At 39.0% G+C, this 27448-nt stretch overlaps 2 protein-coding genes across 4 annotated transcripts in view; both read left to right on the forward strand.

The window, feature by feature from the left end:
- The first annotated feature begins 22 nt into the window (after positions 1-22).
- LOC127431030 (transcription initiation factor TFIID subunit 9-like) lies at positions 23-14103 on the forward strand. Of its 3 annotated transcripts, none has more exons than XM_051681225.1 (7): positions 23-143; positions 614-695; positions 882-965; positions 1082-1216; positions 11508-11589; positions 11748-11858; positions 12652-14103. In XM_051681225.1, exons 2-7 carry the CDS (start codon positions 654-656, stop codon positions 12813-12815), a joined length of 618 nt encoding a protein of 205 aa, XP_051537185.1. In that variant the 5' UTR covers positions 23-143; positions 614-653; the 3' UTR covers positions 12816-14103. The 3 variants fall into 3 exon arrangements, with proteins under 3 accessions (XP_051537185.1, XP_051537183.1, XP_051537184.1); XM_051681223.1 differs by having other exon boundaries at positions 829-965; positions 12652-14097; XM_051681224.1 differs by lacking the exons at positions 11508-11589; positions 11748-11858; positions 12652-14103 and adding an exon at positions 8766-9491 and having other exon boundaries at positions 829-965.
- An 812-nt stretch (positions 14104-14915) lies between these two features.
- LOC127431026 (E3 ubiquitin-protein ligase Siah2) overlaps positions 14916-27448 on the forward strand; it is a 45901-nt gene continuing 33368 nt past the window's right edge. The window contains exon 1 of the mRNA XM_051681216.1: positions 14916-15471. Within this exon, the coding sequence (XP_051537176.1) occupies positions 15052-15471 (420 nt within the window). The 5' untranslated portion in view covers positions 14916-15051. The remainder of the gene's footprint in view (positions 15472-27448) is intronic.

Raw genomic sequence — 27448 nt, forward strand, 5'->3', positions numbered from 1 at the left:
TCGGCACCGCCTATGGTAGCCAAAAATGCTGTCTAGGTAGGCAGCTTACTAGTTTTTGGGCACACTCAGTGTGCTGAGAGAGGAGGGGAAACTGAGCTCGTCTGAAAATGGCGTCTCCGAAAACAGTGCCTAAAGATGCACAGGTAAAAAAATAAAATAAAAAATAAATAAAAGAGACGCCACAGGAGCATATTTAGTACTGTAGAAATACTAGCATATTCAATGTATTTATTTTAAACAGCCAACAAATTAGCGTGATTAAAGTGCAGCCGCACATTTTTATTAATCTGATTTATTCTTATTAGTGTGCATGCGCGTGTGTTAGCACGCTAACTGAGCTACTGTACTCCACAATGGCTCTATTTTTGAATTTGCGTGATTCATTAACCGCTGTGGTATAAATTAGTTTTTTTAGTCACATCGATCATTTATATGTAATTGCATGAATGCATTTTGAGCATTAAGCAATAAAATTGTACCTGCGCATCGCCATAACAAAAACAGATTAACGCAAACATGACCAGAGTATCAAGCTATTGACATGGACTAGTATAACATGTAATGTTGCCTAAGTGTAATTTTTTCTTATTTTTTTCATGCTTTTTAATTAAAGGTAATGATCCAGATTCTTAAAGACATGGGAATCACTGAGTATGAGCCCAGAGTCATCAATCAAATGCTGGAGTTTACATACAGTAAGTGCAGCATGCATTTGAAATAACTCCCTTCATTGAGCGATTTTATAGCAATTGCCAACAAAGTCTTGTAATTGCTTTTTTGTTGTTGTAAACTGCTCAATAAAAATGTCAACCTGTCATATATGTATAGGATATGTAACAACTATTATTGAAGATGCAAAAATATATTCCACCCATGCTAAGAAGTCCAATGTGGATGCAGATGATATAAGGTTAGCAATACAGTGTCGAGTGGATCAGTCCTTCACGTCACCTCCACCTCGAGATGTAAGTCTCTCTTTATGTCTTTTCTAAAAAAATGTTTTTTTTACATGTTTGTGACTTAATTTGACCACATAGTTGGTGCTTTAATTAATCATTTGGTGGTTTGTCTGTCATTTCAGTTTCTGTTGGAAATCGCGAGGCAGAAGAACTTGGCCCCATTACCCCTTATTAAGCCATACACTGGTCCACGTCTTCCACCGGACCGTTACTGTCTAACTGCACCCAACTACAGGCTAAAGTCCTTGCAGAAAAAGGTATTGCTACTTTATAACAAGATCTTAGGAGACATTATTATGTTGGCTTGAAAAATACTGTTATTCTATAAACTATTATTATTTTTATTTTATTTTTATTCCCTAAACAAAGACCTAAGTTTCTTACTGTAATAGGGTTGCCACAGTGTTACCGGTTTAACTCAGTACAAGGGACAACACCGGTGTGAAATTTTATACCGGGTTAAAGGGGTAAACATTATGAATGGAACTTCCAATATCAATACAATAGCCTAATGATTAGAATAGCTTTAAATAAAGAATAGTTGCCTAATGAAGAGTTTGCAACCCATCATAAATAATCCTAAATAACGCATCGAAAGCCAGATGTTCTTTACCAGCACATCAAATTACACAGACAGCAAAGCATGCGCACTGACAGAAGACGTTTAATTGCAGGTTGCGAATAGGGATGCACCTATACCACTTTTTCTCTTCCGATTCCGATATCTGAAATCTCAGTATCGGCCGATACCAGTGTTGTTTTTTTCATAATCAGAATGAGCTTTATTGCCAAGTATGCTTACACATACAAGGAATTTGTCTTGGTGACAGAAGCTTCCAGTGTACAACAATACAAAAACGGCAGCAAGACATAGATAATAATAAAAAATAAAAATAGTTATACACATACGTACATACACATACGTAGTGCAATCTAATACAAATCTGTTATCTGTTATGTACATTGCAAATGTTCTTTTTGATTTTTTTCTCCAGAGGAATGAAATGGCGGAAGAGGTTGGATAAATATAAAAAAGACTAAACTGTTTATTGCACATAGTTATTGTTCAATGGGGCAGTATTAACTGTTCATGAGATGGATAGCCTGAGGGAAAAAACTGTTCCTGTGCCTGACGGTTCTGGTGCTCAGAGCTCTGAAGCGTCGGCCAGAAGGCAACAGTTCAAGGTAATGGGCAGGGTGAGTGGGGTCCAGAGTGATTTTTCCAGCCTTTTTCCTCACTCTGGAAGTGTATAGTTCTTGAAGGGGTGGCAGGGGGCAACCAGTAATCCTCTCAGCAGTCTGAACTGTCCTTTGTAGTCTTCTGATGTCTGATTTCGTAGCTGAACCAAACCAGACAGTTATTGAAGTGCAGAGGACAGACTCAATGACCGCTGAGTAGAACTGTATCAGCAGCGCCTGTGGCAGATTGAACTTCCTCAGCTGGCGAAGGAAATACAACCTCTGCTGGGCCTTTTTCACAATGGAGTTAATGTGGGTCTCCCACTTCAGGTTCTGTGAGATGGTAGTGCCCAGGAACCTGAATGACTCCACTGCTGCCACAGTGCTGTTTAGAATGGTGAGGGGGGTCAGTGTTGGGGTGTTCCTCCTAAAGTCCACAATCATCTCCACCGTTTTGAGCGTGTTCAGCTCAATGTTGTTTTGACTGCACCAGACAGCCAGCTGTTCAACCTCCCTTCTGTATGCAGACTCTTCATCATCTCGGATGAGGCCGATGACAGTGGTGTCGTCTGCAAACTTCAGGAGCTTGACAGAGGGGTCCTTGGCAATGCTGTCACTGGTGTAGAGGGAGAAGAGTAGTGGGGAGAGCACACATCCCTGGGGGGCACCAGTGCTGATTGTACAGGTGCTGGAAGTGAGTTTCCCCTGTCTCACAAGCTGCTGCCTGTCCGTCAGAAAGCTGGTAATCCACTGACAGATAGACATGGGAACAGAGATTTGGTGTAATTTATTCTGGAGTATAGCTGGGATGATGGTGTTGAAAGCCGAACTGAAGTCCACAAAAAGGATCCTTGCATATGTCCCTGGTGTGTCCAGATGTTGCAGGATATGATGCAATCCCATGTTGACTGCATCATCCACAGACCTGTTTGCTCGATAAGCAAATTGAAGGGGATCTAGAAAGGGTCCAGTGATGTTCATCATGTGGGCCAACACCAGTCTCTCAAATTATTTCATGACCACAGACGTCAGGGCGACAGGTCTGTAGACATTAAGTCCTGTGATTTTTGGTTTCTTTGGGATGGGGTTGATAGTGGAATGTTTAAAGCAGCATGGGACTTCACACTGCTCCAGTGATCTATTGAAGATCTGTGTGAAGATGGGGGCCAGCTGGTTAGCACAGGATCGAAGACACGCTGGTGAGACGCCATCTGGGCCCTGTGCTTTCCTTATCCTTTTTTTTTCGAAAGACGCGGCTCACATCATCTTCACTGATCTTAAGTGCAGGTTGAGTAGCAGGAGGGGGGTTGCAGGAGGTGTTGGTGTTTGTGTGAAGTGAAGGTCAGAGTGGGTGTGAGATTGGGTCTTTCAGATCTGCAGTAGAACACATTCAGGTCGTCAGCCAGTTGTTGGTCCACCACAGGGTTGGGGGTAGGAGTCCTGTAATTTGTGAGTTGTTTTATGCCACTCCACACTGATGCAGGGTCGTTAGCTGAAAACTTGTTTTCAGCTTGTCAGAGTATCTTCTTTTAGCCACTCTGATTTCCTTGTTCAGTGTGTTCCTGGCCTGATTGTACAAGACTTTATCCCCACCCCTGTAAGCATCCTCTTTGGCCTGACGAAGCTGCCTGAGCTCTGCTGTAAACCACGGTTTGTCGTTGTTGAACTTTAAATAAGTCCTAGTAGGAATGCACATATCCTCACAGAAACTGATATATGATGTAACAGTATCTGTGAGCTCGTCCAGGTCTGTGGCTGCAGCCTCAAAAACACTCCAGTCCCTGCAATCGAAGCAGGCTTGTAGTTCCCGCTCTGCTTCATTGGTCTATCTCTTTACAGTCTTTCTACTGGCATGATTGATTTAAATTTCTGCCTGTAGGTTGGAAGAAGATGAACCAGACATTGATCAGAGAGTCCCAAAGCTGCTCTAGGGACAGAGCGATATGCATCCTTTAATGTTGTGTAGCAGTGATCCAGTATGTTCCTGTCTCTGGTGGGGCATGTAATGTCCTGTTTGTATTTGGGCAGTTAAAAGGTTTGCTTTGTTAAAATCCCCAAGAATAATAATAACTGAGTCCGTGTATTGTTGTTCCGTGTCTGTGATTTGATCAGCCAACTGTTGCAGCGCTGTGTTATACGCGATATACACACTCACCAGAATAAACAAGGAAAATTCCCGCGGCGAGTAGAAAGGCTTACAGTTAATAAAGAGCGCTTCCAAATTAGGACAGCACATCCTCTTTACCGTTATTACATCTGTACACCAACTTTAACTGATGTAAAAGCATGTTCCACCGCCTCTCGTTTTCCCCTTTAACTCCACGATGCGATCCGCTCTGAACAGCTGAAAGCCCGGTAACGTGCTGTCCGGAATGGCTTCACTCAGCCAGGTTTCTGTGAAGCGCAAGGCAGCAGAGGTTGAAAAGTCCTTGTTTGTGCGGGTGAGGAGATGTAGTTCGTCCGTTTTGTTAGAAGAGAGCGGAGACTCACAAGATGAATGCTCGGCAGGGCTGTTCGAAAGCCGAGCCGACAGAGTTTGACCAGCGCACCGGCTCGTCTCCCTCGCCTGCGTCTCCTGAACAACAAAGCCGCGCCTCCAACTAAAATGTCCAGCAAAACGTCTGAATTTTCAAAAACCGGGAAAAGACTGTCTGGTATAAGCTGTCGAATGTTCAGCAGTTCGTCTCTGGTAAAACTGACTGGAAAAAGATTACTAAACACAGGACAAACAAACAAAAACAACTTCAAGATGGCACCATCCGTGGCGCAATCTTGAATTAATCAGTTTAGAATATATATACCTCACTGAGTGATACTAATTTTATGTAAAGATACACAAACCTCTAACAACACATTATTTCAATATAAATGTATAGCTTATTAAGAAGAACTTTATTAACTAGTATACTGGATAAAGTAGCTGCAAAATTAACAGTAATTCCAGTATAAGTTTTCAGTAGAAAAGAAGGCAGTTGTTTTTTTTTTTTTTATTTATTTATTTTTATTTTGTTGCAAAAAACATTCAACTTGTATCTGAACTTTAAAGGATTCAGATCTCTTTTTTTTTTTTGTTCAATTTAGTTGTAAGATATCAGCTCACTTCTCATTCACAGTTATTTTTTGGAACCCATTAAACTTAAATATTGTTATAATTTGTAAACAAATAATAATAATACATTATTATTGACTTTTAGAATTTTAAATACAACAGTAATATATTTCAGTCGTACACCTTTAAAACGCTCAGGCTTTTATTTTGACATTCTGAACTCTCCAGGAAGTTCTGTATGTGTCTTTTTTTTTTTTAGCAAGTTCACAGTAGTTTAATTCACTTATTCAAATTCTGGTAAAATGCACCTCTGGCACCGTTCTAATTGCATATTATAAGTGAACCGAACTATTGAGCATCTACATCTGAGATGTTGTTCGTGAGTAGCGCTCAAATGTTGCACAACGCTTGAAGGCTAAAAACAGCCGCGAGTGTTTGTGTAAACAGAGCAGCTCCATTCACTAACGTGCTGGAGCTGCACATGCATGTTATATATTTACTTATTAAACAGCCTTTTGTGATGCACAGTGCTATTGCACGTCTTCAAGTGGCTTTGAATAAAATGCACGAGTCATATGAACTACTTTAATTGTGTTTTTATGGTTCTTTTATGTCATTTTTTGAGCTTGACAGTAACGAACATGACTAGCACACAGTATCGGATTTGGATCAAGCTTATTGGACCAATACGATCCATCTAAAAACGTCAGTATCGGAGCCGATACCGATCCAGGTATCAGATTGGTGCATCCCTAATATAATGTGCATGGTGGGTAACTGCAAGATGTCTCTGGTTCGGAATGACACAAGAAATGCTGTTAGACACACAGACACGCACTTGAAGAAACACACATGTATTATATTTTAAAGAACAGATGACAGAAAAGCTGTCTATGCTCATGTCTGACGCGCTGTTTGTTCGGAGGTGTGCAGTCTTGTGGAACATGCATATGTAAAGGATTCTCACTCTTTCTTTGTTTCAGTCTTCTGAAATTTTCAAGAAAAGTATTGTCTGTGAGAATGCTGCAAATGACCTCAGACCATCTCAGCTCAGAAGGTGCTCTGAATTAAGTTTGCTTTATTTCCACAGAGCAGTTCGTTGTGAGCGCAGCTCTGCAGGGTCACTCTATATATAGCCTATACATCCACGATTAAATCATAAAATAATACAAAAACACGTTCACCTCGAACCATGATTTATATTTCAGTGATTATTATAGTCATTATAATTATATTTACGTTTATCATTATTTTTAGATCTTAATATGTATTAGTAATTTTCCGCCTGTTGTCATAGACGGATACTTGCATGACGGTGGTTATATATGTTTTTTTGTTTTTTTTTTACCACTTTATTTGAATTGCTTTTTCATTTGAAGTGCAATTTGAATTTAGAAATGTACTTGGTTTAGGGCTGAAACAATTAGTCGACGTTATCAACAACATTGACAATAAATCATTGTTGACAAAAATGTTCATGTCGAATAGTTGTTTGTTCTCATTTAAAGTAACATGAGCAGCACTGCAGTTGGCTCCTGACTGAGGAAGAACTACACAGATCACAGTTCAGATGCACTCTAAGCTTTCCAAACAGCTTCAGATGATGTAGAAGTAAATGTATCTTGTTTTTTAGACAATTTTAGACAATTTTAAATGGAAAACAAGACAAAAACACTTTAACAATAGGATTTTTTGTAGTGAATTTATTTTCTGTATGAAACAAAGTATTTTTTTCCCTTTAATTCAGTGAATGTCATTTAGAGGTATTTTTAAAAGATGATTTTGTCCTTTTATTGTTAGTAAGCACGTTTAATACAACCTTTTAATTCTGGCACAAGCTGAATAATTGGTTAAGAGCTAATGATTAATCGTTGCAGTAATTGCCGAATAATCGTTAGATTAATCGATTATCAAAATAATCGTTAGTTGCAGCCCTACTTTGGTTTAAGTTTTTTGTTTTTTAAATAAATGAATTAAATTTTCAATGCAAATCACTAAAACAAGAATATTCAAAGATCCCTCAGCTGGGGGGGTTGACGACGTAATTGGATATTGTGAGCTATATATATATATATATGTATATATATATATATAATATATATTCTTTTTTTTTATTTATTTTTTTTATAAAAAAATATTGTGAACATATTTCTTGCACATTGCCCAGCCCTAGGTGAGAATTTATTCACACACATTCAAAGTCATTACCCTCCAAAGCAGCTAAACTGGGTCCTGGGATGAAAGGTAATAAAACACCAACATTAAACCTGCAACAACCTACAGTAAGTGATGTATTTGCCCGGACAACAAAATACCCAACCGGTAACAAAGAGATGTTGCCCTTGACAACTGTTGAAAAACCATCTTTCAAAAAGTTGAACAACACACATTTTAATTGCAATGGTTACATTTTTGAATTTTTGGTTAAAATAAATAAAAAATAAAGTTAAAAGTTTGAAATCGAGCTCCCTTGTGTTATTGTATAGGCTATTGCTTAATGAAAATTACCCCATAGTACCACTTAGCATCCAACTAGCGGTAATACCGGTGTTAGTCGGTTTGAACATGTACACCGCACCGGTGTGAAAATGATGATATCGTGGCAAGTCTAGACTGTAACTCCTCCAAGAGCTTTCAAACTTCATCCATCAAATTTGGCACAGAACCTCAGGCCACGTCCACACTTACGCCTGCATGCAGGGCATGAGCAGCGGGGTCATTTCAGGCTTTCATAGTGGCCGCTTCTCTGCGAAATAGTGCTGTGGCTCTGTGCAGAAAATAAACATCTCTGGGTTCCTATGCCATAACTTAAAATTTTTTGAGCGGGGGTAATTGATAAATATAACAAATTTGGTCTTCATGAAATCTTAAGTACATAAGTAGGACCACATTTACTTCACAATGGTAAATAATTTACTTACTTTACCCCCAGTATTGGGTGCTTCATTCGTTTGCATTCAGTCAGAGAACAGAAACTGTTGTGTGTCTCTATGTCGAGAGTTTGCATCTAGCCCAACAGAAGTTATTAAATAGTAATAAAAAATATTTAAGTTAAGAATGTAATAACAGCATTTCTTTGTTAAAACACCTGACAAAACTGCGTTAGACAAATTTTTTACAACATGACACACATAACAGAAACTTTAACTTACTGCACAAATCTGCTGAAGCTACTGCATCCCACGCATGTTTCTTTGATAATAAATGCTTTTATAATAAATGCTGAGGGTTTTACAGCACTTTCTTTATTCTCAACCTCCACAGTCAGTCGGGTATCATCCAGTGTTGTGGCCTTGCAAATCCGAATGAAGTCAATTGTTGCTTCAATGACAACGGCAGCCAGTCTCATGCACTTATGTTTATCAGCGTACGTGGTCGTGAATGGTTAGCATTGTAAAGCCTATACTATATTCCTACATGTACATAAACAGGCAAAAGTCCTGCAGTTTATTTATTCTTTCCTTTATTTAGTTATTTTGTGTTTGTTTGTATGCTGACCTAGAAATTGTAGTGTATTGTAGGTTTGGTTTAAATATTTTTCTTTTTGTGTCTCTTGTCCTTTCTCCTTATTGTTTTAGTTTTCTACTACACGCGTGGCAAAAATTGGCTCAACGGCAAAACTATCCACTCACTGCCGCATCTGGAACAATACACCTCACGGCTCCCGCTTGCAATGTGAAGGCTGTAATCTCTTAATATGGGTGCCGAGACAAAAAAGCACCATGAAAGTGCCATTGTTCCTGTTATTAACTTTGAGAGCGTTTTTGAAGATAAATGTTACTTTGTACAACATTCACATTACATTCCTTTAAAGGCGATGGGAAGTTTACTCAAAATGTTGTCCGGCGGTGGAACACCAGGACAATTGCGTTTCAGACCGGACATGGAAATGACTCAGGGCCACACTTTTTTTCCTATATTTTTGCATGTGCAGTAAGAGGGTTTAGGCATTTTTTTAGATGTTTGTGTGGAAGAGCAACTTTTGGAAAACGTTTGAAAACGGCAGTGTGGACGAAGAGCCTTTTGAAAATTAAAATGCTGGTTAAAATTTATTCTGATTAATGTGGGCGTAGCCTCAGACTGTTCTAGAATAGTGTGCTTTGTCTTTTCTAACTGGTCAGACTCAGGGTTTTTGCACTGCAGATGATTAAATATCTCAGAATCTTATAGACTTAAGGCGGTCGCACACACGAGAAGTTGTCAAGGTTTTTCCCTTCTTCAAGAATGAACAATGCTACAGTAAATAATATACAGTGCATCCGGAAAGTATTCACAGCGCTTCACTTTTTCCACATTTTGTTATGTTACAGCCTTATTCCAAAATGGATTAAATTCATTATTTTCCTGAAAATTCTACAAACAATACCCCATAATGACAACGTGAAAGAAGTTTGTTTGAAATCTTTGCAAATTTATAAAAAACACAAAATACAAAAAAAAAAAAAAAAGTCACATGTACATAAGTGTTCACAGCCTTTGCTCAGTACTTTGTTGAAGCACCTTTGGCACCAATTACAGCCTCAAGTCTTTTTGAGTATGATGCTACAAGCTTGGCACACCTATTTTTGGGCAGTTTCTCCCATTCTTCTTTGCAGGACCTCTCAAGCTCCATCAGGTTGGATGGGGAGCGTCGGTGCACAGCCATTTTCAGATCTCTCCAGAGATGTTCAATCAGGTTCAAGTCAGGGCTCTGGCTGGGCCGCTCAAGGACATTCACAGAGTTGTCCCATAGCCACTCCTTTGTTATCTTGGCTGTGTGCTTAGGGTCGTTGTCCTGTTGGAAGATGAACCTTCGCCCCAGTCTGAGGTCCAGAGCGCTCTGGAGCAGGTTTTCATCAAGGATGTCTCTGTACATTGCTGCATTCATCTTTCCCTCGATCCTGACTAGTCTCCCTGTTCTTGCCGCTGAAAAACATCCCCACAGCATGATGCTGCCACCACCATGCTTCACTGTAGGGATGGTATTGGCCAGGTGATGAGCGGTGCCTGGTTTCCTCCAGACATGACGCTTGCCAGTCAGGCCAAAGAGTTCAATCTTTGTTTCTCATGGTCTGAGAGTCCTTCAGGTGCCTTTTGGCAAACTCCAGGTGGGCTGTCATGTGCCTTTCACTGAGGAGTGGCTTCCGTCTGGCCACTCTACCATACAGGCCTGATTGGTGGAGTGCTGCAGAGATGGTTGTTCTACTTTCTCCACAGAGAAACGCTGGAGCTCTGACCATTGGGTTCTTGGTCACCTCCCTGACTAAGGCCCTTCTCCCCCGATCGCTCAGTTTGGCCGGGCGGCCAGCCCTAGGAAGAGTCCTGGTGGTTCCAAACTTCTTCCATTTACGGATGATGGAGGCCACTGTGCTCATTGGGATCTTCAATGCTGCAGAAATTTTTCTGTACCCTTCCCCAGATCTGTGCCTCGATACAATCCTGTCTCGGAGGTCTACAGACAATTTCTTGGACTTCATGGCTTGGTTTGTGCTCTGACATGCACCGTTAACTGTGGGACCCTATATAGACAGAAGTATGTGCCTTTCCAAATCATGTCCAATCAACTGAATTTACCACAGGTGGACTCCAATCAAGTTGTAGAAACATCTCAAGGATGACCAGTGGAAACAGGATGCACCTGAGCTCAATTTTGAGTGTCATGGCAAAGGCTGTGAATACTTATGTACATGTGAATTTTTTTTTTTTTTTTTTTTTTTTTCGTTTTTAATACATTTGCAAAGATTTCAAACAAACTACTTTCACGTTGTCATTATGGGGTATTGTTTGAAGAATTTTGAGGAAAATAATGAATTTAATCCATTTTGGAATAAGGCTGTAACATAAAATGTGTAAAAAGTGAAGCGCTGTGAATACTTTCCGGATGCACTGTATGTCCTTTGATAATGATTTGGTTAGAATTTAATGGAAAATAAGCGAGTTGCGCTCTGACGCGTTCGGTGTGCGACCCCCTTTACATTGATGAATTGTTCAAATGGGCAAACGGAATGAATGTAAATAAACCCCCCTGAAGGCTTTTAGTCTACTTTAAGTTGCTCTCTATCTGTCTGTCTGTATAGCCGTCCATCTGACTGACGGTTTATCTATGTGACAATTCTGACCGGCTAACGATCTGCATAACCATCAAAATTAAAATAGTTAAAGCTAGTTTAAACTTTGAGACAAAGTTTGTCAAGACAACATCAAAGTCTAGACAAACTATACCTACCTAGTGACCATTTTAGTACCTGTAGGGTACTCTGTAGATGCCAGAAAGTACATCCTCTTTATGGTGGTGAGGCAGTGTGTATGATTTAAAATATGGTTCTGATTTGCATGTCTAGGTGACTTCGTCTGCGGGCAGAATAACAGTGCCACGGTTGAGTATGGGGGCAGTTTCCAGTAGGCCAAGCACTCCAACTCTTGGTCAGTTGGTCAAGCATGTCTCGTTTCTAAAATACATCTTCTGAGCTCTCTTATTACAAGAGCTTTAAGTTGTTACTTTATTCCTTTTATTGATGAACAATGAAATGATCTACTATTGTGAAACTCAATTTATATGATCATCACTGTGTTTTTCACAGGCGCACCCTCAATGCAGACAGTGGGGACAAAAGTAGGGACACCAGTGTCACTGACGGGCCAGCGCTTCACCGTTCAGATTCCCTCTTCACAGGCTGCCTCTGTCAAATCAGGTTAGAACCATTTTTTTATTTGTATTTTTTTTTTTTTTTATCAAAAGCCCAAAGTATACTTCGGTTTTGACGTGAACACTTGGCATCTGCGTAGAGTTGAACAAGCCTTTCAAAGTATACTTCATTTGACTGTGCATGCATACACAGGTGGTTAGCGCATGCATGCTTTGACTTCTATGAGATACTGGACTATTTCTCTTCAGGAGTTTAGACCCATAAAGATGTCTTTATAGTCCTTCAGATTTGAGTTATACAAATGCAGGTATCTCCTGACCTCGTCAACACGGGCTCTTGACATGCACATACACTCTTGATGATTCCACCTTTGTCTCCTGATGTTTAGCGGTGATTAGATCTTCTAGTGCTTCTTTGTGACTGCAATGGCTCAATTGAGAGTGTCGCCACCTTGTGGCCCCACTTATTAATGCACATGATTCCTTGCACGTGCGCATACTGTGCATTCAGAGGACGCACGGTTAGAAAAGTCGGGCCGCACACATTGAGTGCTCGAGCACCCTTCTGATGATGAAATTTGCGTCACACGTCCTGTACGAAGACGGCTAGTGTTTGCATCTAACCGAAGTATGCTTTAGAATGGTAGAATATTAATACAGTTCTTATATTTCAGCTACTTGTATTTTCAGCTAAATTGGTGACCAAGTCCATCAAAGTGACTATTTGTAGTGCAACCTCTGTATAGACATGTTTTTGAGCATATTGTAAATTCTAATAGTACAACATGAGCTTAATAACTGTTTAACTAATTAATTATTTTGTTTGTTTTAATTCACAGCTACTCCAACCACTCCCACCGTTCAGAATGTCCTCATCAACCCCTCCCTCATCGGCTCCAAAAACATCCTCATCACTACTAATATGGTCTCCCAGAATTCATCCAGTGACTCGACCTCACTCAAGAGAAAGCATGAAGATGAGGATGACTATGATGCTTTATGACCTGCTGTGTTTTCTTACTAGTGTGTGATTCTGTAAATAAGCAATCATTTGTTGTCAGTCTGCCCCTCATTAGTCTTGTGCTATTTAGGTTAAACAATACAGTGTTGCCATTATTTTTGTACATAAATTGATTAAAAGAAAAAGTGGGTTTGTAAGTTTTTGTAATGTTTCATTACAATTTTAGTTGAGTTGACTTTGCTACAAGAAATCTTTGACGAGTGCAAAGAACCAAGTTTTTACCCATTCAATTGCATTTAATCACATTTAACATTTTGTTTTTGTTTTACTTATGGGCTTTTAACAAAATAATAATAATTTATCTATTATTACTTCCATAAATTGCATAAAATTAAGTGTAAAATAAAATGTAATGTATTCAATGAAATACCAGCAGAGGGAGCTGGTTGGATGAAAAAAGATCCATGCACCTTCACTCTAGGAATGAATGGTCTTTGTTCTTCAATACTATTGTAATAATCTAAAATGATGTATATTTTAGTTTCAGGCATTTAGGCATTCTTCTTGCACATTCTTACTTTTATTAGACTTTGAGGGAGGGTTTGGAGAACAAGGGACCAGGAGTAGTGCTATGGTCTTATTGTCTAATGCTCTCTAACTCCCTTTTGCCTTTTAAAATACAGTATAGCGTCTATGGTAATAACTGGACAATGCCTTGTAATTTATGCCAAATTATTTTAAAGTATTGTGAATCTACATTATGCATAATGTTTTACAGTCCTAAACAGAAAAGTGACCGTTAAACTAACTCGGATGAAAATGTATAAGTATGAAAAGGGACTGAATGCAATCCAAGTCTATTTAATGACAAAACAGTCCAAACACAAAGTAAAATAAGTGTATTCCAAGAATCCAAGGGCTGTGAAAATAAATGGTTCTTCACATTTAGATGAGAAAATGAGTACTGTAACTAATTTAAATGATTTAACTGAATATATCAACATGCGCAAACACATTTCATCTAGTGTTTGTCCTAGCTGGAACATATGCATGTTGAATATAAAGGAATTATGGTTTTTAAAGGGAATTTAAAGCAATAGTTCACCCAAAACTTATAATTCTGTCATCATTTACTCACCTTTCTGTTGTGTCAAACTCATATGATTTTCTGTCTTCCGTGGAGCACAAACTGCAATATTTGAATAGACATGATTCCTGTTTGTCCATACAATGCAAGTCAATGGTGACCAAATTTTTAAGCTCCAGAAATGACATGAAGGCAATATTAAAGTAATCCATAAGACTCAAGTGGTTTGGTCCGTGTCTTCTGAAGCGATTCAATCGGTTTTGGGTGAGAACAGACCAAAATATAACTCCTTTTTCACTAGAAATCTTGACATCATCAGTCTCCTTGGCGATCATGACTTCAGGTTTGATCACACTTCCTAGTGCTTGACGCATGCACAGTGCACTAGATGGCGCTAGGGAGTGTAATCATGCTTGAAAGCATGATCGCCAAGGAGACTGCTGATGTCAAGATTTCTAGTGAAAAAGGAGTTATATTTTTTGTTTGTCCTCACCCAAAGCTGGTTGGTTAGCTTCAGAAGACAGATTAAACCACTGGAGTTTTATGGATTATTTTTAGGCTGCCTTTAAGTCCTTTTGAGAGTTTGAACCTTTGGTCACCATTCACTTGCATTGTATGGTCAAACAGACACAATATCTCCATTAAAATATATTTGCTGGTGTTCCGTGGAAGAAAGTCATACACGTTTGAGACGACATAAGAGTGAGTAAATTATTAGAATTATCATTTTTGGGTGAACTGTTCCCTTAAATAGGGGTAATTCATGCCTCCATCCAAACCTCTATCTACATGACTGATTTTTTTCATTCTTTTTAGTTTGCCGTGGTTTATAAAGAAGCATATAAATGTCTTTTGATTGCCTAAAATTATGAAACATCCTTGTCCACAGTCCAACTGTTTACTGTTTACCTCACAAAGCTCATTACAGCCACTACTCTCTCGTGCGTGTAAAGGCCGATTACGTAAACGTTCAGAGCAGCTGTCTCATTGGCTGATGAGAGTGTCTATCAAAGCTCCTTAGTCCAATAGACTCTTTCCTCGCTCTCAAACGGTGGCGGCCATGTTGTATCCGCGGGGGATTGGAGATCCTTCGCACGGAACGGAGTCTGGGTTCAGTCGGGAGTTCACGGCGGGGTTCTCGGGCTTGAGCTCGTTTGGGTTTTACATCATTATAGATCTACACTCCTCGCTATGAGCCGTCCGTCCTCTGCGGGTGGTGCGGCCGGAGGATTCGGAGCTGGCAAAGCAGGAGGAAGTAAGCATGGAGGCTCCGGAGGAACGACCGCCGCTGCGGCCGCAGTAGCAGCCGCCGCCTCCGCCGCGGGGGTATCTGGCTCCGTTGCGGGCTCCGGCTCGGTCCCTCCGGCCGCTGTAGCCCTTCCAGCCGCGGCGCTACCAGGACAATCAGCCGAACTGACAGCGCTGTTTGAGTGCCCGGTGTGTTTCGACTATGTGCTGCCTCCGATCTTGCAGTGCCAGGCAGGGCATCTGGTGTGTAATCAGTGTCGCCAAAAGCTCAGCTGTTGCCCGACCTGTCGCGGCCCTCTGACACCGAGCATAAGGAATTTGGCAATGGAAAAAGTTGCATCCACTCTGCCGTTTCCGTGTAAGGTAAGAACGACCGCTAGTACGGCTGACAGGCTCACACAGGGCTCTGATCAGCCTTCATAACACACTGAAAGTTGACTGCAACATTGTTTCTTTCAGCATTCTATGATCTCACACACTGTATGTAACATTGTTTCATTCTGCACTCTGTGCCACACGCTCAAGTAACAACATATTATTCATCATTCTATGATCCCACATTCTAAGTGGCAGTTACATTCAGCAGTCTATGATTATAAATTCTTAAGCGACTTTAGACCTTTAAGCATTCTGTGATCACACACTGTTAGCAACATGTTTCAATCAGCACTATATGATGACACTGAATTAGCAGTTAGTTAAGAAAGTGTGGCTATATTGTGTAATTAAAGCTCAGATGCCACAGGTGTGTGTTACATCAAGCCAAGAAGATTAGATGCTTCTCCCTCATTCTTTTTTATTTATTTATTTTTTTGTCTCCTTCCCTCTCCTCCTCACAATTTGATATCAAGTAACCATGTGTCATGTGAAATTAACTCGGGTTAGGAACCATCATCCTTAAGATTTAAAGGAGTTTGATGATTTGGTTAAAAAAAATAACAGTGTCAGAGAGATCAGTATTCACTATGGCTTAGTCCATATTCTGATGTGTGTAAATGTTTTTTGATGTTAAGCTATTTTCTACTATACCTTAACATGCAAAGACAACTTTAAGTAAGCCAAAGTGACATGAAAAGTGGAAACACTAATTCTGTGGTTAGATCAAGCCAGGGGTGTGACTAGAGTCTGCCAAGATCAGGGGCTGAGCCCATGGTCCATTTTAGACATAAGAGGTATACTGTCAACAAAGTTTTTCTGAATGAGTTTCCAGCCTTGCTAAATGTTTAACCCCCTTGCAAATGCAGTTATATTTGCTAAAAGAGTATATAATTCTTAGGACATTTAACCATTATTAGTTATCCAATAATAATAATAATAATGTATTTATAAATGCCTGTTAAAGTTAGGTCACACAAAAATGTAAAATCTATCATAATTTTCTCACCCTCATTATGTTCCAAACCTATGTGACTTACTTTCTTTCATGGAACACAAAAGGAAATGTTAGGAGATGCATGTTAGTCTCAGTCACTCTTCACTTTCATTGAATCAATTTTTAGATACAGTATAAGTAAATGGTGACTGTCTAACATCTTCTTTTGCCCACAGAAGTAAGTCATACAGAACAATATGAGGGTGAGTAAATAATGACAATTTTAATTTTTGAGTGAACTTTACCCTGCTGGAAAAAAACCCCCGCCTAAGCTGGTTTGCTGGTTTTAGCTGGTCTCCCAGCCTGGTCAGACTGGTCTGTTGGCTGGTTTTAGAGGGGTTTTGATCACTTTTTGGCTGGTCAGGCTGGGAGACCAGCTAAAACCAGCAAACCACCTTAGCCTGGTCTAGGCTGTGTTTAAGGAAATACTGATTCCATTGTAAGTGAGACATTAATCATCAAGGTTACTTGATGGTAACAGTTATGGATAAGTTACTCAAGGTCATACATTTTATCTACTTTACACAATTTTATTGTCTCTTCAAGTTCAATACAAAATCTACCTACCAACCTTAATATTAAAAAGTGTTTATGACAGGAAAAAAAATAAATCATATAGAAATCATCTTTTTCTATGAATGAATGAACAAATGGAATTAAATGATAAACAGTACAAACAATGAAAATTCAGTTCTGTCATTTAAAACAGAGTATCACACCATATAACTGTGGGTGTTGAGTATGATGATTTATATGATTCTTATTTACAGAATACATTTATTATATCAATATACAGTTGAAATCAGAATTTTACATGCACTTAGGTTGAAGTCATTAAAACTCATTTTTTAATTGCTCCTCAGATTTTATATTAGCAAACTATAGTTTTTGCAAGTTGTTTAGGACATTTACTTTGTGCATGACACAAGTAATTTTCCAACAATTGTTTACAGACAGATTGTTTCACTTTTAATTGACTATATCACAATTCTAGTGGGTCAGAAGTTCACATACATTAAGTTAACTTCCAGAAATTGATGTTAAGCCTTTAGACAGTTAGCCAGTTAGCTTCTGATAGGAGGTGTACTGAATTGGAGGTGTACCTGTGGATGTATTTTAAGGCCTACCTTCAAACTCCGTGCCTCTTTGCTTGACATCATGGTCAAATCAATAGAAATCAGCCAAGACCTCAGAAAAATTTTTGTGGACCTCCACAAGTCTGTTTCATCCTTGGGAGCAATTTCCAAACACCTGAAGGTACCACGTTCATCTGTACAAACAATAGTATGCAAGTATAAACACCATGGGACCATGCAGCCATCATACCGCTCAGGAAGGAGATGCATTCTGTCTCCTAGAGATGAACGTAGTTTGATGCAAAAAGTGCAAATCAAACCCAGAACAACAGCAAAGGACCTTGTGAAGATGCTGGAGGAAACAAGTAGTCAAGTATCTATATCCACCTTAAAACGAGTCCTATATTGACATAACATGAAAGGCTGCTCAGCAAGGAAGAAGCCATTTCTCCAAAACCACCATAAAAAGCCAGACTACAGTTTGGAAGTGCACATGGGGACAAAGATCTTACTGTTTGGAGAAATTTCCTCTGGTCTAATGAAACAAAAATGTAACTTCTTGGCCATAATGACCATCGTTATGTTTGGAGGAAAAAGGGTGAGGCTTGCAAGCCGAAGAGCACCATTCCAACCGTGAAGCATGGGGGTGGCAGCATCATGTTGTGGGGGTGCTTTGCTGCAGGAGGGACTGGTGCACTTCACAAAATAGATGGCATCATGAGGAAGGAAAATTATGTGGATATATTGAAGCAACATCTCAATACATCAGCCAGGAAGTTAAAGCTTGGTTGCAAATGGGTCTTCCAAATGAACAATGACAAGAAGCATACCTCAAGTTATGGCAAAATGGCTTAAGGACAACAAAGTCAAGATATTGGAGTGGCCATCACAAAGCCTCAGTCTGATTGAAAATTTGTGGGCAAAACTGAAAGTGTGCGCGAGCAAGGAGGCCTACAAACCTGACTCAGTTATACCAGTTCTGTCTGGAGGAATGGGCCAAAATTCCAGCAACTTATTGTGAGAAGCTTGTGGAAGGCTACCCAAAACATTTGACCCAAGTTATCAATGATGTCAACCACATTCCTTTTAATTGAGAGAATTGCTAAGATGTTCAGATGAGTTTGGCCCATAGTACTGCATAGCCATGTGTGGAGGTGTCTCAATGAACTGAATGATTGCTCACATGTGCAGCTAGTGACTGGTATGGTAAGTATATGTAGATATATCTGCGGACAGTGGGCCTTTTGCCCCATGCTGGTGGGACTTTTACCCCTTGCCGCCTTTTTATTTATATGGTTTTTAATCAAAACAAACCTTTTTTATCATTTTTTCCCGCTCAAATTGTGTTGCTTCATCAATGCTCAATAAAAATAAAAATAAAACATTTCTGTAATCATACACTGAGATTAGTAAACAACACATTTTCCTTAAGGTGTACATTTAGCTCTGTTGTACCCTATCGTGCGGTGCCAGCACCTGCCTACCATTTCTTGATGCCATCGTCCTTTGAATGTTTTGGATCCTGTTCTTATCGTGATGTAAAAAACTGTCTAATATCTGCCTGAAAAAAAGAATGAACAACTAATTTCAAATATTATTGAAAACTAATAATATTAACATATTATAAAAGGAAGCAGCTAGCTAAAGGCGTTGACCTTGCTATACAGAAGACCAGGGTGATCAGAATGGGATCATCCGCTCCAGCCTGGACCAACACCGCTGCATTTTCCTGAATGTTACCGAACAGCCTCTTTTAGTTGTTTCACCTCTTGGACACTTTATATTCCACCATACATAGCTAAATATCTTAAATATGTAAAATATGCTTAATGTTGTTAAATGTGATCATTATGTTCTCATTTTATTTGAAAAACATTTCCTCTCCCACCACAAAAACAACAAAAAACAACAATTGCACACAAACAAATGATAAACTACATACAGGTGTGATACGACTGGTATTTGTCTGACTTTTTTCATATTTAGATTATATCCCTCGAATTTCTGCTCTTGACATTAATTGCCTCCTGAGCTGAACTTGAGCCGTCCGGCCGTGCTTCGCCTTCGCGCCGCCTGCAAACTAGACTAGTTGTAGTCCTGCCAGTCATGTATTTATTTATTTTAAGATTTCGTTTATTTCAAATCAGTTGTTGAAGCGAAGTGTTGAAACTTAAAAAAACAATAATAAAAAAAAGACCCGGAGCACCAAAAAAACCCAAAAAAAACATTATTTCCGGGGCTATAGAAAAAACATTCAGGGCTATAGACCAATAGCCAGGGCCTAGTCACACCTCTGGATCAAACGTTACGCTGTATGTTTGAATGCCCCGACTAACCGGAACATTGGTCGGAAAACAGATAATCCCTCCCCAAACTTGTGCCATTGGTTGAGCTATTGTTGCTGTGTCGGACTGGGGTGCATTTCCCATTCAACAACGTATCCCACTGCTTAACCACCATACTAAGATGCATCGTTTAAGAAATTAACTAGCTAGTCACATCTGTTTCCCAAAACCATATTAACTGTGTCGCACATTTATCGTTCGAACCACATTGTTTCAACAAGATAGAGCTGTTGTTAATGATGTTACGCAGGGGGTGGTGTATTAATTTATGTGGATATCAAATTATAATTTGTGTCATTTACACGTACACCATAAAGCTGTTTAATGCGCAAATGCTGCTGAAGACATGAGTGGATTAAAGTGGAGTGTGTAATGCGACAGATGCATTGCGCTGCAATAGTGGGGTTTCCCTCTACATGAGACTTTGGGGTTACCCCAACTTACTTCAGCACATGCACACTCTTCAAAAACATGTAAGAACACCACTTATTCCTTAACATAGACAAATAAGGTGGGTTTTTCGAGAGAAACCATGTGTGTTTCCATGTGTGAGCAGTTTCAGAATGCCGCGGGAAACCCAGAATAAACCATTTTCTTAAAGGAATAGTTCACCCAATAATAAAAGTCCTCTCATCATTTACTCACACATTTAGGATGGCGTGAGGTTATTACTTTTTCTTCTGCAGATCACAAATGAAGATTTTTAGAAGAATATCTCAGCTCTGTATGTCCATATAATTCAAGTGAATGGTGACCAAAACTTTGAAGTTCCAAAAAGCACAAAGGTAGCATAAAATTAATCCATATGACAACATTGGTTAAATCCAAATCTTCAGAAGCAAAATGATAGGTGTGGGTGAGAAATAGACCAATACATAAAGGGATAGTTCACCCAAAAATGAAAATCATCACATCATCTCATGCCATCTCTGATGTGTATGACTTACTTTCTTATGCAGAACACAAATGAAGATTTTTAGAATAATATTTCAGCTCTGTAGGTCCACACAATGCAAGTGAATGGGTGCCAAAATGTTTAAGCTCCAAAATCCACATAAGGGCAACATAAAACTACTCCAGACAACTCCAGTGATTAAATCAATGTCTTCAGAAGTGTTATGATAGGTGTGGGTGAGACAAAAATCAATATATAAGTCCATTTATTTATTTATTTATTTATTTTTTAACTATAAATTCTCCTCCCTGTTCAAACTCCACTTCAGTTTCACTTTCCCATTCTTCTCCTCCTGTTTTTGGTGATTCACAGTCTTAATGCATATCGCCCCTTACTGGGCAGAGAGGAGGATTTATGATAAAAAAAAGAAAATGACGTAAATATTGATCTGTTTCTCATCCACACCTATCATATCGTGTCTGAACACATGGATTTAACCACTGGAGTCGTATGGATTACTTTTATGCTCCCTTTATGTGGGTTTTGGAGCTTCACATTTTTGGCACCCATTCACTTCCATTGTGAGGACCAACAGAGCTGAAATATGCTTCTAAAAATCTTTGTCTTCTGCAGAAGAAAGTAAGTCATACACATCTGGAGGGTGTGTAAATCATGAGAGCATTTTCATTTTTGGGTGAACTATTCCTTTAAGTCCTTTTTACTATGAATCTCCACCTTTGACCATCTGCGACCAGTAGGTGGCGATGTGCATGAAGAATGCGAATCGCCAAAAAACAAAAGAAGAATGTGGAAGTGGACTCTTGTCTCTACATATTAAGCTTGGATAAGAGAAACTATTTTAACTGAAACATGATACATCACCTAAAAAAATTGATTTGTGTTTACAGGCACTTCTCTATGGTTGTTTTATGTCCTTTTTAACACTGTTTGAGCTTTAAGTTTATTTTTCTGTGGCCTGAAACATCACCATGATTGCATCATCAGTACATTAAAGTTGTATTCTCTATGTTATCGCTGGCCTGTGAAAGTTGATCACAACCCTTGTTCCCTGGGGTAATGTTTCCTCCTCACAGCGGCCATAATCAGGACTTAGCGACTGCTATGTGATGTAGTGCAGTTTCTAGAGGGTGAGTTTTAAAATGATACCAGCCGTGAGTAAAGGATAGTCGCCCACTACATTTGTAGTGAAAGCAAAGCTGGATCCACTGTTGTTGCAGGAAAGGACTTTGTCAGCTAGTTATTCGACCCTCTGTACCAACAACTTGATATAATTGAACACGTGTCCGTTTTCTTTCCAGAGGGATGGAGTGAAAACCGTTCTTTGTAACTTATGTGAATAAAACAAAATATAAATTTCATGTACATGTCATTTGTAACTTGTATTTTAATTTACGAGTAATCGATTACTTTTTTTTTTTCCTCTCTCTCTGGGTACTTGACTACAAAATTAATCGATAATGCCCATTTCTATTGTGAATAGCATTTCATGTTGACTAAGTTTAATTCATCTAGCAAAGTGAACTTGTATAAACACAGTCCTCTTCACATCATCCTTTCCTCAGCTATGCACATGGAATCCTTCTAAATGATCACAGGTTATGTAATGTGCTGTATCCATGACCATTGTCCTCGAGATACAGTTGAAGTCAGAAGTTTACATTCACCTTAGCCAAATACATTTAAACTCACAATTCCTGACATTTAATCATAGAAAACATTCCCTGTCTCAGGTCAGTTAGGATCACTACTTTATTTTAAGAATGTGAAATGTCAGAATAATAGTAGAGAGAATGATTTATTTCAGCTTTTATTTCTTTCATCACATTCCCAGTGGGTCAGAAATTTACATACACTTTGTTAGTATTTGGTAACATTAAATTGTTTAACTTGGGTCAAACGTTTTGGGTAGCCTTTAACAAGCTTCTCACAATAATTTGCTGTCATTTTTGGCCCATTCCGGTGTAACTGAGTCAGTTATGTAGGCCTCCTTGCTCGCACATGCTTTTTCAGTTCTGCCCACAAATTTTCTATTGGATTGAGGTCAGGGCTTTGTGATGGCCACTCCAATACCTTGTCCTTAAGCCAATTGCCACAACTTTGGAGGTATGCTTGGGGTCATTGTCCATTTGGAAGACCCATTTGCAACCGAGCTTTAACTTCTTGGCTGATGTCTTGAGATGTTGCTTCAATATATCTACCTAATTTTCCTTCCTCATGATGCCATCTATTTTGTGAAGTGCACCAGTCCCTCCTGCAGCAAAGCACTCCCACAACATGATGCTGCCACCCCCATGCTTCACAGTTGAGATGGTGTTCTTTGGCTTGCAAGCCTCACCCTTTTTCCTCCAAACATAACGATGTCATTATGGCCAAACAGTTACATTTTTGTTTCATTAGACCAGAGGAAATTTCTCCAAACAGTAAGATCTTTGTCCCCATGTGCACTACCAAACTGTAGTCTGGCTTTTTTTATGGTGGTTTTGGAGCAGTGGCTTCTTCCTTGCTGAGCAGCCTTTCAGGTTATGTCGATATAGGACTCGTTTTACTGTGGATATAGATACTTGTCTACCTGTTTCCACCAGCTTCTTCACAGGGTCCTTTGCTGTTGTTCTGGGATTGATTTGCACTTTTCGCACCAAACTAGATTCATCTCTAAGAAACAGAATGTGTCTCCTTCCTGAGCGGTATGATGGCTGCATGGTCCCATGGTGTTTATACTTGCGTACTATTGTTTGTACAGATGAACGTGGTACTTTCAGGTGTCTGGAAATTGCTCCCAAGGATGAACCAGACATGTGGAGGTCCAAAAATTTTTTTCTTCTTTTTTTTCTGAGGTCTTGGCTGATTTATTTTGATTTTCCCATGATGTCAAGTAAAGAGGCACTGATTTTGAAGGTAGGCCTTAAAATACATCCACAGGTACACCTCCAATTGATGCCAATTAGCCTGTTAGAAGCTAATTGGCTAATTGCCTAAAGGCTTGACATCATTTTCTGTAATATTCCAAGCTGCTTAAAGGCACAGTTAACTTAGTGTATGTAAACTTCTGACCCACTGGAATTGTGATATAGTCGATTAAAAGTCAATCTGTCTGTAAACAATTGTTGGAAAAATTACTTGTGTCATTCACAAAGTAAATGTCCTAAACGACTTTCCAAAATTATAGTTTGCTAATATGAAATCTGTGAAGGTCATTCACAGTCATTAGGTTAAATGACTTGTAAACTTCTGACTTCAACTGTATGTCAGTTGATAAGCAGAGAGCTAGAGTGGCTTTACTGGGCCTTAGAAAAAGGTTTGGCACTTTATGCAAAAGCACAGTATCATGGATTTGGTCCCCTTATTAGTGGGCTTAATGAGAAGGTGAGGAAAGAGATGACTCTGCATAAACTACACTTCGAGATACGAGACCATTAGCATAACTAGATTTTTACATTTGGAATAAAATGTGAGTAGCTTGCCTGTGCAAAACTTGCCGCCACAATCCCCTCGGGCTTGTCGTAGAATGTGTATGTCCAGATGGAGCTTTCAATGAGTAAAGAAATAATGTTCAATAAAACAAACTGTTGTGCCTCCACTTTCTGATTTCATTAGTCATTTAGTGTTGGAGAAAACACTTGGTGACAGAATCACTATGGATTAAAATCAGCGTTTGTGATGATATGCAACTGAGTGCGATCGCAGAGTAAAACGTTCAGGTCAGCTTGACGTCTTGTCAGTTCTTCGGTAAAAGAAGCTCATTGGTCACTTGACAAGAACACGAGCCTGCCTTTTTTCAAGCAAGTGCTTTCTCAGTTTTTGAAGCCATTAACTCAGCAAGGAGTTCCGACAATCAAGGGATTAACAACCTCCCGCTGACAGATGCTAATGCGCTTCATCTTCCTCCGCCTGCCTGGCGATTATGTAAATGAAGCTCACACCTGTAAACCACTGGAAAAATCGGCAGGTGTGGCGCCGGCTTTAGCTGTTAGTTTACCATCTGTTTGGTAAAACCCTCAAAAATGATGTCATTTCAAACCCATTTGACTTTGATATTTGTAACTGAAAAGTGTTCACGTCAGAACTTGCATTGCTTTTAGCACCAAACAATGCAAAATAGCACATAAACGGGAGAGCCACTGCAAACAAGCTTCTCTAGTGCTCATGAACTGTGAAGAGATGAAGAGCTGTCTTCATTAAAACATCTCATTTTATCATATGGGCTTGAATATTAGGGTCAAATGAGGTTGAGTATATGATGACAGAATTATTCTTTTTTTGGGTGAACTATTCCTTTATATCCCCTTCAAGCAATGGCTCTACAGCCATACACTATCAAAAGGATGCCTTTGGCTAATGATACCTTCTCACTCTTAAAGGTGTCTGTAGGTCCAAGCAATGCTGTGTGAATGGTGACCAAAACTTTTAAGTTTCAAAAGTACATAAAGGCAGCATAAAAGTAATCCATTAAACTCCAATGGTTAAATCCAAGTCTTCTGAAGCGATATGATAAGTGTGGGTGAGAAACATATCAATATTTAAGTCCATTTTTACTATCTGTCTCTACTTTCAGATTCTTCTATTGTTTTTGGCAATTCGTATTCTTCATGCATATCGCCACCTACTGGGCAGAAGAATTTATAATAAAAAAATTATTTTAATATTGATATGTTTCTCATCCACTCCTATAAGATCGCTTCTGAAGATTTGGATTTAACCACTGGAGTCGTATTATGTTCTTAATGTGCTTTAGGAGCTTCAGAGTTTTGGTCACCATTCACTTGCATTGTATGGACCTACAGAGCTGAAATATTCTTCTAAAAATCTTCATTCTGCAGAAGAAAGTCAGTCAAACACTTCTGGGATGGCATGAGGGTAAGTAAAAGATGAGAGAATTATTTATTTTTTTTTTTTATACTGTTGTACTGTGACCATACAACAGGTATTTCACAAACATACTTGAGTTGAACCTCTGAAGCAGGAACTGCTCTTCCACAATCTAAAACTGATTGATTTGGTTTATGAGAAAATAAGCTTCAGGAGAAGTGGAAAAGGAAATGGAAGACTTGGAACTCAGCCTTAGTATCTGCACAGATGCCTTCGAAGCGCACCTCAAGTAGGATGTCCAATTGGAGTACAGTCCAGAGAGTCTGGCAGGAAAAGTGCAGTTCCTCAGAGCTGTCAGCTGAGAGCTGCTCTTTTTTCACGCCAGGCTCTGGCAGCGGGCGGCTGTGTCCGTCTGCCATACATAACCAGATTAGACATGGATACACTTAGTCCCCTCGGGCTGGGATATTTTATTTTGCTGTGCGAGTCTATTTTGAGCCTGTTCTGTGGGTTTGTGAAGGCACAAGCTGCTTTCACTATGAATAGAGATGGGTGTAAGCGAATTAGAGGTTTGTAATTAGGGGTGGGGGGAAAATGTATTCTAAGATGCATTGCGATTCTGAATCTATTCTCAAAAATTCAGAATCGATTCTGAGTTCAATTTAAACCGCGACAGCACAGAGGCACTTATGTGCGTGCCAGAGAGTGAGATGTCAGATGTGCATATACTAGACCTCATCTTGGTCTATAATTTATAAAATAATAATAAAAATATATATATTATAAATGTTATAATTCCGACAATTCAAATAGATTAAATTTTATATTGTGGCAACAGTTAATTAAAATATTTAGACAATACAAAAAGTCTTTAAAAGTCAAACTATTGTTTTTTTTAATTCCTTATCATTGAACATAACCCTATTATTGGCCTACTGTATATCCCTCTGCTCTATTTTTAGTTATGTACTCGTGTGTCAGACGGATGCTTTTGGTGCGTCTCACTTTAGTTGTGTTGTGTCTCACTAGGTTTTAGCATTTCTAGTCCACAAGCACTATGTTTTTAGGACACTGTGTTAAACGTAGTTTGAAACTTAAAAAAAAAATCCTTTTTCGAGATCCCTGCTTGGTCCAGCTGTCTTTGAGTGCAAGAGCGCATAATCTGTGGAAGGCTGTTCTGCCTGCTTGTTGATTTGACAGGCGTGTTACCTGTACAGCTGGAGTGCTGACTGCCCCCTGCTGCATCATGGTGATACATCAAATTTGAATTGCTCCAATAGTAAAAACATTCCTTGTTATGAAATTTACTGCTGTAGAGGGTCAGGGGCATGATTGTGTTATTTTTTTTATTTATGTTTTATGTTATTTCTCAGATAAATAATTACACAAAATTAAATGCATCAAATTGATAGCCCGAATTATAAAATATAAATGACCAATCATTTATTTTAGTTTTTAATACAGTTTATTATTATTTTTTTTAAACCTATACAACTCGTCTTAATTAAAAATATATACTAGATAGAGAGATGTAACATTGTTAACCATATTTAAATTATATCAGTTAATGTATTAATTTTGGCAGTCCAAAAATACCAAAATTAAAATAAAAACTAATGCTGCATCCAAATTTGCGAACTGTCAGAGTATGTGCTGCATTTGATGAAGAATGTACTTCTTGGCCGTTAAAGTATTTTCTTTAGGTATGCAGGTGAGGAGTATAAATGCATTCCCTGACATGCTTCATACAGGAATGTGGGCATGGACCAGTGATGTCCGAATGTATGATGCAATAACAATTACAAAATTAATTTAAGATAACCAC

This window comes from Myxocyprinus asiaticus, chromosome 40 (assembly GCF_019703515.2).
Source record: "Myxocyprinus asiaticus isolate MX2 ecotype Aquarium Trade chromosome 40, UBuf_Myxa_2, whole genome shotgun sequence".
NCBI classification, from domain to species: Eukaryota; Metazoa; Chordata; class Actinopteri; order Cypriniformes; family Catostomidae; genus Myxocyprinus; species Myxocyprinus asiaticus.